Source organism: Coccomyxa subellipsoidea, assembly GCF_000258705.1.
Source record: "Coccomyxa subellipsoidea C-169, whole genome shotgun sequence".
In the NCBI taxonomy this organism is placed as follows: Eukaryota; Viridiplantae; Chlorophyta; class Trebouxiophyceae; family Coccomyxaceae; genus Coccomyxa; species Coccomyxa subellipsoidea.
This window is the reverse complement of record NW_005178029.1, coordinates 330,629-349,553: the sequence shown is the minus strand read 5'-3', so window position 1 is coordinate 349,553 and position 18,925 is coordinate 330,629. Positions and strand designations below refer to the sequence as shown.

The 18,925-nt window shown below is 54.7% G+C and overlaps 1 protein-coding gene across 1 annotated transcript; it reads left to right on the top strand.

Moving 5' to 3' along the window:
• Positions 1-224: 224 nt before the first annotated feature.
• Positions 225-18,576, top strand: COCSUDRAFT_67182 (hypothetical protein; the record flags this gene model as incomplete). The annotated part of the gene is made up of 34 exons (XM_005645174.1): positions 225-287; positions 552-601; positions 724-808; positions 1,146-1,283; positions 1,661-1,843; positions 2,426-2,635; positions 3,487-3,770; positions 4,160-4,317; positions 4,771-4,916; positions 5,265-5,461; positions 5,935-6,079; positions 6,382-6,550; positions 6,695-6,777; positions 6,957-7,200; positions 7,461-7,688; positions 8,228-8,553; positions 8,792-8,920; positions 9,004-9,174; positions 9,571-9,744; positions 10,029-10,126; positions 10,419-10,695; positions 11,002-11,120; positions 11,550-11,786; positions 12,256-12,391; positions 12,828-13,061; positions 13,521-13,619; positions 13,849-13,966; positions 14,493-14,645; positions 14,909-15,011; positions 15,499-15,680; positions 16,281-16,413; positions 16,749-16,883; positions 17,743-17,883; positions 18,315-18,576. 34 exons carry the CDS (start codon positions 225-227, stop codon positions 18,574-18,576), a joined length of 5,610 nt encoding a protein of 1,869 aa, XP_005645231.1.
• Between the last annotated feature and the right edge of the window lie 349 nt (positions 18,577-18,925).

Below are 18,925 nucleotides of genomic sequence, written 5' to 3'. Positions count from 1 at the left end.
AGAGTCCGGTTGACACTCCAGAAGGCAACGAGGTTCCCCAGGCTCGCAACAGGGCGACCTCACGGGCTAGGCCTCCAACAAGGCAGCAGGCAGGAACAAAACATACATCAGGCAAAGGAAAGCAGGCCAGATCATTTGCTTCAGAAGAGGCTGGTCCTTCCAACGCAGAGCAACGCCACGCAGATTTAGCCTTGAAGGAAGAAGCCACCCAAGCGCAAGACGAGATGGAGAGGCAGAGGAGAGAAGACAGCGATGATGCACATGGCAGGGAGGGCGCAGACGATGAGGTATGCCAGGGTTCTCAGGCCACTTTCCTAGTGGGTGTCCATTAAGGCTGTGATAAGTGAAGAACTTCGTCAATGCATGGCGCCTCTCGATCAAGCCTTGTTTACGGTGTTTCTGCACACGGAAGCTGCTACACTCGCTGCATGACTTCTGCGAACCACTAAGACGTATCTTCACAGCAGCACCTCACCACCATGCTGTGTGGTGTGGTGCCTGCATTTGGGGTGCAATTTAACGCATCTGCTTGACGATCGTGATTGCTGCAGGACAAGAACGCCCAGGACATCTTTGGGAGGAACTTTGGAAACGCAAGCAGGTGTGTGACTCTGGCAGCTTCTCCTGTGGATCCTTAACCAAGCTGTAGATGCTCTGATTGTTTTGTGTCTGATGCAAACATCTAATGATATGGCTCACTAAAACTCTACTGTGGTCGTGCAGTGCCCTACAAGGACTGCTGCGCAAGCTTGGAGCTGGTTTTGATGACATCGTCCCATCTGGCGGCCTCTCAAGCGCGCAGCTCAAGGTGACGACTGCACCCTGCATCCTGTTTCCGGGCTACACAGAAATGCGCTGCTCACATGTGGGGCGGTCTATTATGCTGAACACCATCAGCTTAGCAGACTGCCCCAGATCCATGCGAGCCGGGATTGTTAAACGTGCCTGCTACTAGCTTCCATGCATATGTTTCACAACCTCTCCACGCGCCAAAACACCTCATATGCGGCCGAGCTATATTTTAGCACGCCACAACACAACGCTGATAATAAATCGCAGCCGGTCGTACGAGAGGACATTTGTGATTACTCTTGGCCAGAGACTTTAGTCAGACCAAATTGAGAGGTTTGATGTTGTGGGTGCAGGGGTTCCTGGTACAGCTGCGCCAGGACGATGATGAGAATGCACAGCTGGATGCGCTGAGCCAGCTGAATGAGCTGCTGTCCATCTCCAACGAAGAGTCCCTGAGTGTCTTCCCTGTGGAACAGCTCGTGCCCGTGCTGGTGCATTCACCACTGCATGCTGCTCGTTTCCATGTTGCATACCTGTGTGTCGAGGATTGTGCTCTGCATGTCAGCTTATGGCCACCAGCTTGCTTGAAGCGTTTTGGCAAAACACAGGAGTCTATACGATCTTCCCTGGCTATTTCTTTCTGTAGTGTGCTTGACTCCCATGCATGTTTTGCCCTTGACGCTGCATGTCTTGCCCCCAACGCTGCTCTGGGAACTTAGTCATTGTCGTTGCAAAGACTGAGAGAATCCCCGGTGTTTATGCCCTCGGTGAGAGTGAGCAAGATGTTGTTGGCTGCGTCTAGCTCATGCCAATGCCGCAGATGCTCCGTATGTGGAAAGTTCGAGTCTGAGGCACCGCCGCTGCGCAGGTGCACCTGCTGAACTCAGAGCACAACCCGGACATCATGCTGCTGGCCGCGCGCGCGCTCACATTCCTGGCGGACGTGCTGCCGTCCTCCTGCTCCTCCATCGTGCGCCACGGGGCCGTGCCGGCCTTCTGTGCGCGCCTGCTCACCATCGAGTACATCGATCTCGCCGAGCAGTCCCTGCAGGTCCGCGCACTTGCCTCGTCTTTTCCCGATCCGCTCAGTTGTGGGAGCTCATCATGAGCTGCTCAAGCAGGACGGATCTGCAGCACAGGGTCGGGGCACTTTCTCAGATGCTTGGCAATGCCCAAACTGAAAGTAAGCTGAACATCTGAAAAGTCGCCCTTCTCTTGCACTGCTGCCCATCTCAAGGAGCAGATCGTGATGGTTTTAGCCTCTTCCATATGCGTTTCATAATACAGTCGGTGTTGCATCCTCTCAATGTCAGGGAGGGAATGTTTCAAGAACAAGACCAATGCTTTTTCTCAGTGTTCAGGCCCAACAATAGTGCGCTATGCCCAGTCATGTCATTGCCACAAGGCAACTTTGCAGATTTCCAGAGGGCATACCCAGCTCAAGAACATAGCAAAGCCGGCATTGTTCACATCGTTTTGAGGTCCTCAAATTAAGGACTTATCTAAATTTGGGTGGGCGCTGATGTGCACGCATGCAATATTGTGTCCATGTACATGCAAGTCTCCCTTTTTGCGAAAACATGAGAACTCTAAGCACTGTCCTGATAGCCTGTTGCGCTATTGTGTGACGCAGGCGTTGGAGAAGCTGTCGGCGGAGCATCCGGGGGCGGTGCTGCGGCAGGGGGGCCTGGTGGCGGTGCTGTCCTACCTGGACTTCTTCCAGACGGGGGTCCAGCGCGTGGCGGTGGCCACCGCCGCCACCATGTGCCGCTCCCTCACCACCGACAACATCGACGCTGTCTCCTCCGCAGTCCCCATCCTCACCAACCTCCTCCAGTACCAGGTGCTTTTATTGTGGCTATTTGCAGAGGTTTCTTATGGGTGGGCGTGAGAGGGGATTCTTGTGCATTGAAATGCATGCAGATAGTGTGGGACACTGATTATGGGGCAAGAATACCGTACTCGTCCTAATTGTTAGTCGGAAAAATAAATAATTATTGCGATTTTTGGATTACGTAATTCCCAAAATACAAAGTCATTTTTACTTTTGAGCCCGCATTCTTGTAGCTCATGATGTGGAGATGCCAGCGGCAGAAAGAAACCTGCCTTTGGGTCCAAATTCATAAACTTACAGGCAAAACGACTAAGGAATTAATTCAAATATCGTCCGACCTTGAATTCGGATCCGACTTGCATTAGGACGAGTACGGTACTGTCCCACTTGATCGGCAGTGCATGGTTGCTGCCAGCAGCCTTGCAGTTGTCAGTATGCCATTGCAAGGTTTTTCTGTTGCCTTGACGCAGAGGTGTGCATGGCAAGGGTGCTCTTTATTGCCCATGAGACACTGAGAACTCTCAGCTGGCAACATTTCTGCATCCTGACTGTAAATGGTCTTGCACTGGCATATCATGCAACGGACTGATGATCACAATCAATTGACTGACATTGCACACTCACTTATTGTATCTTCTCATGAATCAAATGCTGTGCAGCACCATCATGGCCTACTTCACCAACCGTGCTCACTGTCACTGTTGTACAAATGGGTGATAGCCTGCCTAGACCATGTGCAGAAGAAAAGGGATCCGAAGTAAAACCCACCGTCAGTGCCTGTACAAGCTGGCAAGCAAACTTGCACATGCAAGGCTGCAAATGACAAACAAATGATCTGGCTTGTTCTTATTGTGCTGCAGGACAGCAAGGTGGTGGAGAACGCGTGCCTGGCGCTGTCGAGAATTGCGGAGGCGCTCGCGCACAGCCCGCAGCACCTCGACATGCTCTGCGGCGCCGGCCTGGTAGGCAACGCCGTGCAACTGGTGGCCGTCTCCGAGACCGGCAGCATGACCGCGCAGCTGAGCGTGTCCACCTACTACGGCCTGATCAGGCTGCTGACCACATGCGCGGCCGGGTCGCACTCGGTCGCTGAGTCGCTGCTGACCGCCAACATGTCCACCACCATGCGCCGGCTGCTCATGAGGTGAGCACCTGCAACTGCTTGCGCAGATCTCTTGTATGTACTAAATGCCTTGTGAGGAATTGGTTGTGACAGTTTTTTAAAGGCTAAATCTGGAGTTGCGTCTCCCGGCAGTATGCTAGACGGGCCCTAGTGCTCCCCCAGAACATCAGAATGTCTGGTTTTAGTTCTACGGGAGCTGGACTTTTGCCTTTGGGCATCCGCGGCCCAAAGGGTTAATGGGCCTCCCATCTCGACATGTTGTCCATGCATTGTTGAAGCGGTGGCATGCAGGCGCGCCATTGCTTTCATAGCTGGCCCCCAGGGAGATTACAGGTGGTGTGCTTGGTGATCAAGGCACATCTTCGATCTTTGTACCTGTGGCTGTAGTGACGGCGCTGTGTGCTGTGCAGCTCAACGCTGTTTTCGACTTCGACCACGTCAGCGTCGTCGGTGCTGCGCTCGTCAGACCAGCTGTACGAGGTGGTGTCCCTGTCTGCAGAGCTGTTGCCTCCCACGCCCGACGCCTCCCGCTGCATCCTGGAAGCCCTGCCCGCCACCGCCGACCCAGGTGCAGCTCTCCTATTATCCATGCAAGTCGAAGCACAGAACTGTGTAGGCATCTGTAGTGTGATGTGCAGGATATTTTTAGACACGTGCATGTGCGGCATCCTGGACAAATTGGCATCGTAACAAGCAATTCTCCACACCCCGTCATTGCACATGCTTGGGTCTTACGGTCTCTGCTCTGGATAATATTATTATTATTATTATTATTATTACACGCTTTTCCTGCCAAGAGGCAAGGTGCGTTCTGCAGACTCTGCTCTGGATAATATCAGCTAAATACAATTCCCAATGCATGGACAGGTAAGCAGCTTGGGGAGCCAGCTTATAAATGATCCAGCTTGTCAAAGGACACTGGCAGGGTTCCTGAGTGTTGAATGACCTTTGCTCATCACCAGCATGCTCCTTTTAGCAGAGTGCAGGTTCTGAGTCAGCTTGGCTGTGGTGTGGTGCGCAGGTCAAGTGTCGGTGGTGTCGGGCGGCCTGACGGACGGAGCGCTGCGAAAGGCGTTCATTGCCAGCAACCCGGACGTGCTGCAGCAGTACTCCTCCGACCTCCTGGGCCTTGCCATGCAGGTCTATGGCAGCACCGTGCTCGCCTCGGTGCGGCCCAGCCAAGTCACTCGCACTTTCTCTCTTTACTTTAAGTGCGCCCTTGATGTGTGTTAAGGTTTGCTAGTCTTCTCCTTTTTGTGCACGCAGACATGCAGGTTGTCATAGTGGTATTACGGGTCGGCTCTTTGCATGGAACCATCGCGTGTGCATGCACTCATGCAGGACTACACTGAGACAAGAGGTGCATGCATCCACATGATGGGGCCATGCAAGGAATCGAAGATGCGAGATGCAGAAGGGCAGTATTTGGGTAACCTGCGGGTATTGTAAGGGTCCTGTCAATATAGAAGTATTGCTTTTCTGCCCTTCACTGAAACGCTGCTGCCGTGCGCGCAGGTCAAGAACAAGTGCCTGCGCATACTGGACAAGGTGCTGTACTACAGCCCGCCAGACATGCTGCATGAGCAGCTCAAGGGCCTCACCATCTCCTCGTTCATAGCGGGGCTGCTGCTGTCGCACGACCCCCCCACCCTCGCCAGCGCCCTTATCCTGGCAGAGCTGCTCATGGCCAAGGTTCCTGACGACTACAGGCGGTGCGGCTACTTTACCCTCCCTCTTCAGATTCTTATGTGTAAACTGCCACAGGCAGCGTGCTTCCTGCACGTGGGTGTGTCACAACCTCATGAGGTGGGGTCAGGGTGTCTGTATCTATGGGTGTGTGCAGAGTTCCTGAAAGGGCAAAGAAAATTTTGGACCTTGGTATGCAATGGACCTGAAAGACATACCCTGATGCTGTCTGCAACATTGTACTGCATTGTTGTCCAAATTTTGAGAGCTCTAGAGAGGATGCACGAGGCCTCCTTACCTTTGTTTGGGCAGCACGAATCATTTGCACAGTCCGTTGTCTTTAAGATCCTGTGCAAGCGCTGTGCCCTTGCTCTGTTCCCGTGTCTTTCACAGATAAATTCAGAGTCGAAGAAGGCCAGTGACACAATGAATTTTGGAGAAACATGGGTCAGATGACTTCAGCCGGATAGCTTTTACTAGCAATCACATGCACGTGCAGGTTCTTCCTGAAGGAAGGGGTGGTGCATGCGATGGAGCAGCTGGCTGCTACGGCGCCGAAAGAGGAGCCCGAGCCAGAACCCAAGCCAGAGCCTGCGGCAAAGAGCCGCGCGCCGACTTTGCGCCGTTCCAGCTCACGACTCAAGGTCAGTCTTCTTCACCATATTATATTTTCCTTGCTGCCATGAAGGCTTGTGGGTTTCCGTTGGTCCCTGAAACATGCATGGTAGTGGTGCCACCTACTACCACCCTACCGGGAGGGTGTCTCTCTGGGTGTGTGCAGAGTTCCTGAAAGGGCAGAAAAAACTTGGACCTTGGTATGCAATGGACCTGAAAAGACATAACCTGATGCTGTTTGCCACATTGTACTGCATTGTTGTCCAAATTGTGAGAGTTCTAGAGAGGCCTGGTGTTATGTGAACGTGAAGGGGCTATATGCTGCGCGCAGAAGGACAAGGAGGATGCGCAGGATTCAGAGCCGTCCACGGAGGCGGCCCCGCTGCCGCCGGCACCCGTGCCCAAGCCCAGCCCCTCCGAAATCCTGCGCCAGGCCGCCGCCAAACGCGCAGCCGCCTTCGTCCAGGCATGCACTTTTGATCTCCTTGTGCTGCACTACAGTACACAATCAGAATTATATCTTAAATGAAATTCTGAGAAAAGTGTCCAGTGCCTGCTGGGCCCCTGCGTGCGATGTGTGTTGCTTTCACTTAGGCCTCCTCTTGACTCAATAAGGAAACAAAATATCGTCTGTTGCTGGTCAGTGCACCAGATCTGGGCGTGGTATGACACAGGCCAGTTTTCCCCTGCAACAGGGCATGGCCTGTGCCCACCTGCTCCTGACCTGGTGTGCAACAAGCATTGCAGTTACTACTTCGCCCCAAATCACCACCTCTAGCAGGGAGCTGGGTGTGAGCTGCAGAGACTCAGCACAAGCTTTGAAAATAGGGGAGTTGCAACCTGACGCAATCGTCACAAAATCGATTTTGGGCGGACAAAGTGACGCGCCTTTCGTCCTCCGCGCAGGCGCATTTTGCGTCGGGGGCGGGCGGGTCGGCGTCGGAGACGGAGGGCATGCGGCAGCTGCGGCGCATCGGGGAGGATCTGGGCCGCGAGGGCGCTGTGAGGGAGCTGCTGGCGGCTCTGCAGGATCAGGGGCCCGCCGCCATCTCCACTTTTGAGTTCCTCTCCAGTGGCGCCGTCAGCCAGCTGCGCGCCTACCTCCAAGGCGGGCCACTTTCTCTACCCCGCTTAAGCCCAGGAATGCGAAGTATTTGAAATACGTATAAGTGTTTCTGTCGATCATCTGCTAGGAATTAATACTGGGAGAGCAAACATGACATATCATTTTGACAGTTCAATTCTTGCAGTAGCTGCATTATGCCGGTTGTCGTATTGTCAAAACGCACTTTCGTCTTCTTCCATCTGCATATAGAGGGCATTACAGAGTCGAGAGTGTGAGCAGGGCGCAGCTTATCAGGAACCCAGCAGAAGTATCTGGAAAGCAAGACTATCGGATGCAACGTGCAGGTGAAGACCTGATGGACACGTCAGACGAGAAGCGGCTGCTGCAGCGGCTGCTCGCATTCGCGGATGACGCGCTTGTGCCGCAGCCGACGGGCAGCCCGCTGATGTCATCGCTCGTGCGCAAGCTGCACGAGGGTCTGGCCTCCACCGAGCGTTTCCCGGTCCAGTACAGCCAGCTTACTCCCACTGCGCCCTCCCTCCGTGCTTTTGGCGGCGCCGGCGGCTCCGCGGGTGCGGTTTTTTGGCCAGTCGACTTAAAGTAGATTTGCCTTTTTGATCACTTGGCTTGATGGAATATGTTTAATGGATATTCCTAAGAGATGGGGTGATCAATGAAACTACGGTGATCAGCAACAAACCCATCAGGGTCGATTGGCCTCGCGGCCGCTGCGGGCGCCACTTGTTGGTCTTTGTGGTGCCCGGGAAGTCCAGACACAAGCGCATGCGTGCCAAAATTTACTTGGGGGGTCCTCGGCTGGTGCTCCTGCAAATCGCTTGAGCACCGGCGAAGGCTCCTACAGTGTATTGGCAGAGCCAACTGCATGCGCTTGTATCTCAATCAACCTGGAACATGTGCTTCCAGGTCAGTGAGCTTGTGCAAGTGTCCCTGACGGCATGTCTGTCAATATTATTTAACCTATCACCATAGGACAAGGAGACCTTGCTAGACAGCCTTGGCCTGCAGAATATGTGATATGCAGACCCGTATACGGTAGTAGGACCACACGATGCACTAGTCCTGCCTCTTAATCAAGGTTTGCTTGGTGCAGGCTCTCGGGTGCAGGACGTGGGCAGCCTGACCTCCGGCCTGGCAGCTCTGGCGCAGCCGTTCAAGCTGCGTCTCTGCCGCGCGGGGCACGAGTCGCAGCTGCGCGATTACTCCTCCAACGTGGTCCTTATCGAGCCGCTCGCGACCATCTCCGCGGTGGAGGACTTTTTATGGATGCGTGTGTACCGCTCCCCCAGCAGCGCCTCTCAAGCGGGGGGCGAGGCCCGGGGGCGCTCCCCCGGCGCGGCGGCCGCAGCCGGGGGCCCGGGGCCGGCCGGCGCCGGCGGCCGCGGCAGCGCGCGCGCTGCGGCCGCTGCTGAGCTGCAGGTGTGTTCACCTTGCTTCTTCTTTAACATGGAATCATACGTCACATGGCAGTGGTTTCTTGCAACATGTCATTGTTCTTTACTATTCAAAAAGCAGCTCCAACGTGGGCACTTTGATTCAAGGTGTCCTGTATTCATGTCTGCTTCTCATATTGAAGTTTGCTTGACTTTCAATCTTTTTTTTGGAAAAACTCATGTTGAAGCTGTGATGAGGTTCTTGTTTATGGTATCCCCCGCAGGCTGCAGCAGAAGCAGCGATGAAGGCTGTAGAGGCCGCAGAGGAAGCGGTTAGGCGGAACCGCGGATCAAGGGGCAGCAAGGAAGCGGAGCCCGCCGCCAAGTCCTCGAAACGCATGACTCGCGCTCAGGTAAGGGAGTTTATCCAGAGTCCTGTCATGAAAACACAAATGCAGAAGCAAGGCTGCTTGCTGAGAGTGATGATGTTGTGTAGGCAGCAAGGGCGGCCGCTGAGCTGGCGGATCCGGAGGCTGATGAGGAGGGGCCGTCCCCAAGAGGGAACGCTGCAGACGACGCTGCCGCTGCTGACATGGCGGATGATGACGCAGCCGAGGCTGCCGATGAAGACGATGAGGCTGAGGAGGAGGAGGTCATCATGCTGCAGGTCTGCGCCTTCTCCACTCTCCTATCTTCCTCTTCCCAATCTGTTCTCTACAGGATTTTCTGCTGTGGAAACCCTGGTCCTCTTTCCACTGACGCGCATCTTCATGGCTTGTGATGTTGACTGCACGAAGTGCGTCCTTCCTGCATCCCTGCCATAAATGTCTTGTGCCTTTATGTGTCTCAGGTGCATCCTCAGGGTACAGTGAACAAAAAATTATCACTACCGAGCCCTGCCCCCTCTGCTGCAGCTCTCATGCCATTAAAACTTGCACACATGGCGCACATGAACAAGCATCTATCATGCCATTGGCGGCAACTGTGGAAAGATTGCAATGCCCCTAGGTAGTACTGAATCATGGAAATTGCAGCCCCGAGATTCTGCTGCTGCTTTATACAGGGTGAGAATGGGACGGAGGAGGATGAGGACATGGAGGAGCACGATGACGAGGGTGACGTGCAGTATGACGATGAGGAAGGGGCTGACGTGGAAGATGACGAGGACATGGGAATTGGCACCATGCAGGCACGCTGCCTACCTTCACCCTGGCAGTACATGCAGCAGGGATCTATTGTCGGTTTCAGCCAACACTTTGTACACCTTCCATGCGATCGTTGTTGTTGATGGTAGCTCAGGTGAGGGGTACTTGTTTCGCGCCATTCCTTGTTGGAGGGAGTTCAGATTCAGCACATGCCAGGGTGCAGGAAGTAAGCGTAGGCTGATAATCGCTGCTCCATTTGTCAAAGATCTACAATGTGGAACCTGACAGCAATGTTGAGCCTATACTTGGAGCTGCCTGTGGGGTTCTCAGTGTTTGGGTGAAGAATGTCCAGAAGCTTAAGTTTGTGTCTGCGCAGGTGCACGACATGCATCTGGGGGACACTCCAGCACCCACACCTGCTCCTCCTGCACCGGCCGCAGAGCCGGAGGCCGCGGAGCCGGCTGAGCCCGCCAGGTGAGTGCACCTTACTCATCAAGATCGAGGCACTGTATGTCTGGCAACCAGATGCTGCCCTCTTCCCTCTCCAGGCCGTGCCAAGTAGGCAATGGAGATTGCTTGCTTTCGGCGACTAGCTTCAATGCCATCTGGTATGACGGAGAAGATGTGAGAGCTTGTTGCAAGCAATTGCCTTGCAGCTCGTAAAGATGAGTGCAGGAGTGCCATGGTTGCTGTTTGAGCCCTAAGCTGCAGCTACCTTCACTATATTATGCCTTGCATCCGCTGATGTGTCAAAGTGCCCATGCAGGACGCGCACAGCCCAGGGCCGCATGAGTTACGCGCAGGCGATCAGCGGCTCCGGCCGGGGGGCCGCTGCAGCTGCGGGGGATGCAGCGGGGGTTGGGGAACCCCCGGCGACTCCTCAGCAGCAGGGCGGCGCCGGGGAAGCTGCCGGCGCAGCTGCCGCCGGCGACGCCGCGGCGCAGCCGGCCAGCGGCCAGGGCGCGGCCGCGCAGCCTAAGCTGCGTTTCACACTAGGCGGCGAGCAGCTGGCGCCGCCGTCCACCATCTTCCAGGCTGTGCAGGTGTGTGGAAGCGCCAAGAATCGACTAAATTGCCATTTCAGGACTGTATTTGCAGAATTCCGTTGGTGTGAATTCTGCTCCTGGGCGAGGAACTCGTCAAGTGTCAGTAGCTGTGCATAAATACCATCTATGCTGCGTTAACCCTTTGTCTGGCTGTCACTTCTGCTAGTTGCCGGGCTTCCGCATGCTTCGTCACTGCATCCGAGAGCCAGGCGTGCTGCCACTGCAGCTAGTCTGAAGGCACCATCTTGTGTGCACCTTGGAAGTTCTCCTCCTATGACTGATGTTGTGTCACACTGGCCACAGGCGGCCAGGCGGGCACGGATGGACGCGGAGGGGCGGGGTCCGGAGCAGGACAGCGAGGTTAGCGCCCACCGCCGCGGCCGGCGCCTGTGGGAGGAGGTCCACACCATGTACTACAGCAGGTGAGCATGCCCACCGATAACATGTTCCCAGATTAGAGTTTGTAGTTGAACTTTTAATTGAACTTTTAAATTCATCTGTACTGATTGCGGCCGTTTACATATTGAACGTTTACTGTGTTTTCGTGGGTGGGAAAGGCACATGACGACAGTATCATTTGTCACGCCATACATGATTTGCTGCATTGTGGATTGCATGCTTTAAGCATCGTGCTGCCTCTTGAAGTTGAATTACTCGGCCCAAGGAGCTTGAGAAGAGGTGCTCACTTCTGATGCGACATGGTGCTGGAATGTTTGCTGTCTCATGCATGCTCTGGGGGTCGGCCATCAACATCTGAGTCATCAGTTGCGGCAGCGAAGGCAGAAGCAGCAAATGCCTTCCATGCATGACAACTCCAAAGAATCGTTGTGATTGTACCTCGTTGCTCGCAGGTATGACAACGTTGCAGAGGAGGCGGCCAGCTCAGCACCAGCGGTGCCAGAAGAGGAGATGGCGGAGGCAAGCACATCCGAGGCAGCTGACGGGTCTCTGGCTGACTCACCTCTGGGGGACCTGCTGAGCTGGCGGACCCCCGCGCCTGACATCGGCGCCTGCGAGCAGACGCAGGACCTGCTGCAGCTGCTCAAGCAACTCGAGGCCCTCAACAGGCGCGTTCCTTTCTCCATAGTGTGTATCAGAGGACATTTGAATACTTGATTCGGGACAAAAGACTGGACAACAAGAGCAGAAGCACGTGAAATGCAGAATGTGCGCTTTGCTACCTTGAATGGTGACATTTTACTCTGTGGAACCTCAATAGACCTAATATATATCTACAGAGGGAATGGCTGGGTACAAGAGCGTGAGATGCACACATAGCATTTCTTTTTGTTCTCGCTTCTGTGCACTTTTGAAAGGGGCTTGGCCAAACCTCACACTGTCCTCTAAATATTCTTAAGCGCACAGCGGCACTGCTGTCGCATCACGCTTTGCCGAGAGTTCCTTGCCAAAACTTTTGCGTGAGGGTCTGGAGGATTGCAATGCAGCAAGAAGAGAATTGACACTTGTCCATTGCTGTACTGCCTTCTTTTCAGATGTCCACGCAGAGCTATTGAACAGGATACCGAAATGTGTAAAGGAGCGTTGCTGGGTTTGCAGGCTGGCGCATCAGATCCCAGCCCACCTGGACAATTCTCCGGGCGCCCCCGGTCGGCAGCCCAAGACGCTGGCGCCGCTGGCGCGCGAAGAGTTCATCAGCAAGAAGCTGGCGCCCAAGCTGGCCCAGCAGCTCAAGGTACTGTTTTCTTTTCGCTGGTTCAGCTCTTTCTTGCCTGTCCAATCATTGCCATGCGTGCACAAGGATTGTATCTCCATGGGTAAGCGTGAACACTGCTTAGTCTGATCCTCCTGCTGGCAAGTACTTGCACTCAGCCAGCAAGCATTACTACTGTCTGGAGGCTACCCTGTCACTGAAGTTGGGTCCTTCCTATCTTCATGTGGCATTTTGACATGAGCCTCGAGTCAATCAGAGCCCTTGTGCATCCCCTACCCATCAGTTTTCCTAACAATTCTCCACATTCCAGCCAGCAACATATTCTGCCGCCAAGTGGCTGTGCTTCATTTCTGCTCTGGTCCCTGCATGAGAATTGATGTGCCTACATTTTTCTGTAAAACCGACAAGTCATATGGCAACGAACAATTGTTCATGGGTACATAAATGCAACTTGCAGGACGTGCTGGCGATCTGCGGGGCGGACCTGCCGCCTTGGTGCGCGACGCTGGTGTTTGACTACAAGTTCATGCTGCCCTTTGCGCTGCGATCGCGCTACTTCCACTGCACCGCCTTCGGCCTCGCGCGCGCCCTACAGCACCTGCAGCAGCAGCAGGCTGCCGAGGGCGCCGCAGCGCAGCCGCTCGACCGGGAAGCGCGCGAGCTGCGTGTCGGCCGCATCCAGCGCCAAAAGGTATTGGTGTCTGCTGATCCCTGTGCCACTTGCCGATCTCTCAAACCTCGACTGGCATTTCTGCCACTTGTCAATTGCTTCAATCCGCTCTTAGATGGTTCTGTTGCCTGGTAATTCTCTTAGCTAGCATAGTGACATCTCTGCTTCTCTGCCCGTTTCACACACATTCACCCAGAAGCGTCATTGAAGAGGTCCTTCCTACACCAAGCATGTGCATGTTGTCATGTCATTGAGAATGTGGAGTCATCTGCTTACCTGCTGTTTGCATGTGATGTGGAACACCGCGTTGCCAGGTGCCGAAGGTCTTCAATGGCGTGACACGCAGTCCTCAGTTGGGGTCACATGCTGTTATTTCATCAATCGAATCTTTTGATCAGATGGGCTTTTTAACCGGCAAGGAGCCGGCAACACAACAGGCTTCGCCCAATTATTGAAAATTCTGCGCACTGTGCATGGCAGGTGCGCATATCGCGCAAGCGCATCCTGGAGAGCGCGGCCAAGGTGTTTGAGATGTACGGCGCCAGCCGCGCGGTGCTGGAGATTGAGTACTTTGGCGAGGTGGGCAATACAGATCTGTACTCATAAGTGCAAAATCTCGGAGATTGAAGCAACATGACAATTTGTAGTCATCAGCTGTAACCTGTGAGCAAATATGTAGTGTCATGTCGGGAAATGTTCATGAGTGGAAATGCATACACGTAGAACACCATGATCTGAGAGGCACATTTGTAGACGAGCAATATGTAGTGTCATGTCGGGAAATGTTTGAAAATGGCAATGGTTTCAGGTGGGCACGGGGCTGGGGCCTACTCTGGAGTTCTACACCATGCTGTCCCACGATCTCCAGCGCAAGGGCCTCGCCATGTGGCGTGGCGACGACTCAGCCGCCTCCAAGGTCGCCACCGGTGCGCGCCCCTCAGCGCTATCTGGTGTCACAATTGCCACTCGTGCCGGCCCTGCCTCCCCCACTGCGCACAGATTGCGGCCTCTGTCAGGACATTCTTTCGTCTCAGGGGTTGATTCCCTTCCAAATTTGCAGTGAAATCAAGCACATGACTCTCCCGCCTTAAGTCGCCACTGGTGCGCGCCCCGGCCTCACGGCATTGCCGGCAATATTGCCTGACTCTTGTTCTTTCTGTCCGCCTCCATGTGGCCTGCCAAGCCAAGAAAACTGAGCACTTTTAAGGGCCTCTGAGGCTTTGCTGGAAATAGTGGTACGTCACATATAACGGTTGGGCGCTTTCGAGGAGGCATTGCTTGTGCATGCAGCGTCTGCATTATCATGGCTGGTCGATGCATGCCGTGTCTGTCGGACGTGGCACGCAGGAAAGACACTGGTTTTGTATTACTTATATTGCTACACAGCAGCTTCATATGCAGTTGCTCCTGACAGTTATTGAAAATTCTGTTGGGCATGTCTGCCGGCTGCAGGTGCGGCGGTGGCGTCCAAGGCGGAGGACTCGCGCATCGTGGTGTCGACGCTGCCGGCCCAGGCGGCGGCAGGGGAGAACGGGCGGCCGGACGCCTACGTGCAGGCTCCCCAGGGCCTCTTCCCTGCACCCATGCAGCAGTCCAAGGCAGCAGGTTTGTCCCTCTCATCATGTGGCTTTTCCCAAAGTCCCAGCAATTTGTTGAGTCCTACTGCAAAGGGGCTAACCTGTGATCTGCAAGGAATTGATTCGCAGAATCAGACTGCTTGCTGTATGAAGGCCCCTGCTTCTGCTTTGTCTGACGGTGCTCTTCATGATCCCGGGAAAGCGGCAGAACAAATCAAAGCTTGCGCATGCGTGGGGATGTCATGGGAATGTGTCTTGGGCCTCACACTTATTGGCATGGCGCCTGAACAGGCAGCAAGGTGGTGGAGCGGTACCGTCTGCTGGGGCGTGCTATGGCCAAGGCCCTGCAGGACTCCCGCCTCCTCGATATTCCACTCTCCTACACCTTCTACAGGTGCGCCCCTGAACAAACGAACCTTCTACCTTGCTGTTTGCATATGCATTCATCGCCAGAACGCTGTGGGAATTTATCACAGTGTTCTGACCGCCAAGCTGCGCGCAAACATCAACGGTATTAAGGAGCATAATCCATGCGCCCTGACTGGTCAGCAGTGTGTCTCTTGACGCCTTCTGCTTGAAAAACCCATCAGGATCCTTTTCCCCATGCAACCGCATGGAAGCAGATCCTCTCCCGGGCGCAGCCTGTCCCAAGCATACATCTGCACGCACCTTTCTCCTGCAAATGCTTGAGGGTCCCATCTACATGACATGAGAACCTCAGGCCCCTCTGCACAGGCACTGCACATGCTCCAATCGAGCCCATCATCCATTGTGGAGTGTTACAAGATCCATGAAGCTTGTCTGCAGACGCCCGTTGCCTTCTTAGCAGGAACAGCGTTGGGTACTCTTGCTTGAAGAGTCTTTTCAAATGATGGCTGCAGGGCGGCGCTGCAGCGGCCGATAGACCTGTATGACGTGCGCAAGTTTGACGCTGCGCTGGGGGCGTCCCTGGAGAAGCTGGCCTCCGCGCACCGCGCATGGGCCGCTGCCGGGTCCTGCTCAGCTCCACTGCTCGTGGACGGGTCCCCCATCGAAGACCTCTGCCTCTCCTTTGTGCTGCCTGGTGCGCTGCTCTATGGCCTGATTTCTCGCTCTGCTCTGCTTGGCAGATTTGAAGGTGCAGGTAGGGATGGCAGGGCAGGAGAGCTGGGGATTGTGGAAGGGGAAGCACTTGGGGAGAGGGTTGTGCATCGAGCCATGCTGTAGCTTGGCATGCTTTGAAGCACAACTACCTCCTCTAAGTACTTCCCCTGGGCCAAGTGCTTTCCCCGGGCCTGCTCAGTGACTGCGCTGCAGTGCTTTGCCTTTATTGTACCTTGCCACTGCATCGCTTGCTCTGCTCTGGCACCGTGACTAGGGACTAGGGGCAGAAAGTGGTTAAGTAAATATGCTAAGAAAGACACATTGTGGATATTATCAGATATCATGAAACCACCGCGAGTTACAACCCGGCTTTCCATAAAGCCATGGAGTTGCGGAATTGCCTCAACTTGATGGATGCAATGTAATGACCTGTATTCAAAAGCTTTCTCGTCATTCCTTGCTGAGTGCTGTAGGTTGCCCTCTGGGCTGCACCTTGTGGCAGAGCCCTGTTTAAAGCCTGGTATCTGCTCTTCTTGTGATTCTCGTCTTTGCATGCTCAGTCCTGCCCTGTGCTCTGCAGGCTACCCGGAGTATGAGCTGACGGCGGGGGGCTCTGAGCTGGTGGTGGACAAGCACAACGTGGGCACCTACATCCAGGCCGTGGTCAACGCCACGCTGCACGAGGGCATCAAAGCCCAGATGCAGGCCTTCAGGTGCACTCCCCTGCCAACGATGTCGCATCTCAGAAGATGTGGCACTTGCTGTAGCATTGCAGACAGATTGCTGCCACCGGTCTGGTTTGTGTGCTTTGCAAGCGCTGCAAAGAATGTAGTCCAGACTGTAGGCAGCAAGAGAGCATAAATGCCACTCGTACCAAGTGTGCCGTCAATTCTCCATGCTCTATCCACCCTTTTTTATTGGGATTTGTTTCACACGCTCTCTATATTATCAATGAGTGTATGAGAACAAGCTTGGTGCGATGTGCAGCATTGCAAAGTGCAAACGCGCCTGTCTGTCCAGGTTTGAATTCAAATTCTGTGGATTGCAGGGCGGGATTCACGGAGGTGTTTGCGCTGGGAGCGCTGCAGTGCTTCCACGAGGACGAGCTGGAGGCCATGCTCTGCGGGGTCGGCGAAAAGTGGTCCGTTGACAAGCTCGCCGAGACCATCAAATGCGACCACGGGTGCGCATGCTCTGTTGCACGTTGAAGTCTCACCAATTTGGATCATTTTGGCCATATTCCTGAATCCCTGGAGGTTCGCTGGGTCGATGAAGTGGACTTGGGACCTGGACAGCGCCGTGCTGCTTCACCAAGACGACTTGAGAGGGCACATTTAGGGGGTGTTTGATCAGTACAGATTCTTGGTGGAATGGCCTTGTGGTCCCTGCGGGCGCAATTTGTCTCCCTCAGGAATGCTTCTCCCTGTGGTTATCCAGTGCTGGTGAACCATGCACATGTCTCAGGGGCAGCAAGGGCGGTGCATGATGGTTGAGACGTGCAGGAGAATGCGCATCCCTTGCGCTCTAGGGATGGTCGCAAGTCCCACAAGGATGGGGCATTTCACAGGGAGGAACAGGACCTGCCTTTGCGCAGTGAAACTTATTCATTGACCCTATTTCTGCTTGTATGAAGTAAAGCTCTGTCCAACAATTTAACAATATGGTCTGCGAGCCAATCATGTTGTTGGTGATTGTCAACAATCACGACTCTGTGACGATTTGCACGTCAATTTGTTATACTTTTGCCACGTTGGACATGTCGCGCTCGGTCTTTTTTCTTTTTTATTACACGCTTTTCCTGCCTGAAGCAAGGTGCGCCTGCAGACAAGCTGCAGTAAAGGCTGCCAAAATCCTAAAGGCTGCCAAAATCCTACCCCTTGATGGACTCGCCAGATCCAAGCAAGACCAAATCAACCGTGGGGCACGGTGCTCAGTATTTATACCGCCCCCCGCCAGCCGGGGCCAGCGCTCGGTCTGGCACACAGATATTAGCGGGACAGAAGGGCGGGCGGTCTGACGTGGGCTGTGCTTGCTGCGCGCAGGTACACGCAGGAGAGCACGGCGATCCGGTACTTCCTGGAGGTGATCAGCGAGCTGGACGCGGCCGACCAGCGCCGATTCCTGCGCTTTGTCACCGGTTCCCCCCGCCTGCCCCCCGGCGGCATCGCCTCCCTGCAGCCCAGGTGCGCTGACTGTTCCACCGTCCTTTTAAATCTTTTCACACCTGTTGCGCTACGCTGGAAGGCTTGCGTCTCTACACAGGCGCCGGGATTCTTGGCAGCATGCATCAATGCGGAGATGTTGACTTGCAACTGGTCGAGTGGGTTTGATTAGTTTGATGAGTTAAGAGGCATGTGCGTCTTTGCTGGGGCGTCTGGGTGTTACTTGACCGACATGCAGCAAGCGCTGGGGATTGGTGTAAGCTCGAGATGCCAATGACGGTCGCAGAGTTCCTATCGGGCTGCACTCGTCCTCGGTTTTTGTTGCGTGTATGATTGTCTGGCGTAGCACCGAGACGCTCTAGCAACAAGGATCCAAACCCTCAATGTTGCAGCCGTCTGATCCCTGACAAGCCCCCTGGACTTTACCCCCCACCCTGTGTGTGCCACTGCAGGCTGACGGTGGTGCGGAAGGTGTCGGCAGCCACCAAGGAAGCTTCCCCGGCGGCTGACTCAGCGGCGGGCGCGTCTCCGGGGGCGTCCGCGCGCGCGCTGCAGGCCCAGGCCTCCACCAGCTTCGCGGCAGACGGCGACCTGCCATCAGTCATGACCTGCGCTAATTACATCAAGCTCCCTCCATACTCCTCCAAGGCCGTCGCGCGCGCGAGGATCCTCTTTGCCATCCGCGAGGGCCAGGGCTCTTTCGACCTTTCCTGAGCAAAATCTTTTTCGACTCCGCGCCTGATCTGGCGATGCGCATTTCGAATTCTGCACCACACCTAATTTGGCCGCGATCTGCCAAGCACCTGATCTGGCGACTGGGTTTCTGCTGAATGCGTGGGGCTTGCATAGTGGTGCTTGGAGGAACAGTGGGGTAGTGTGAGAACTCTTTACTGGGAAACCCCAGTCATGATCAGGTCTGGCGGCCAATTGCACTTGAGGGCTCTTTCCTGGAGGATGGGAAGGCAGCAGGCAATGTGCCAGAACTGCAGCCCATGGGAAGCAAATGTTAGGTAGCATATCAGTAAGTCAGGGAACCGCTTACTCAAGACTGCATCTGTGCATC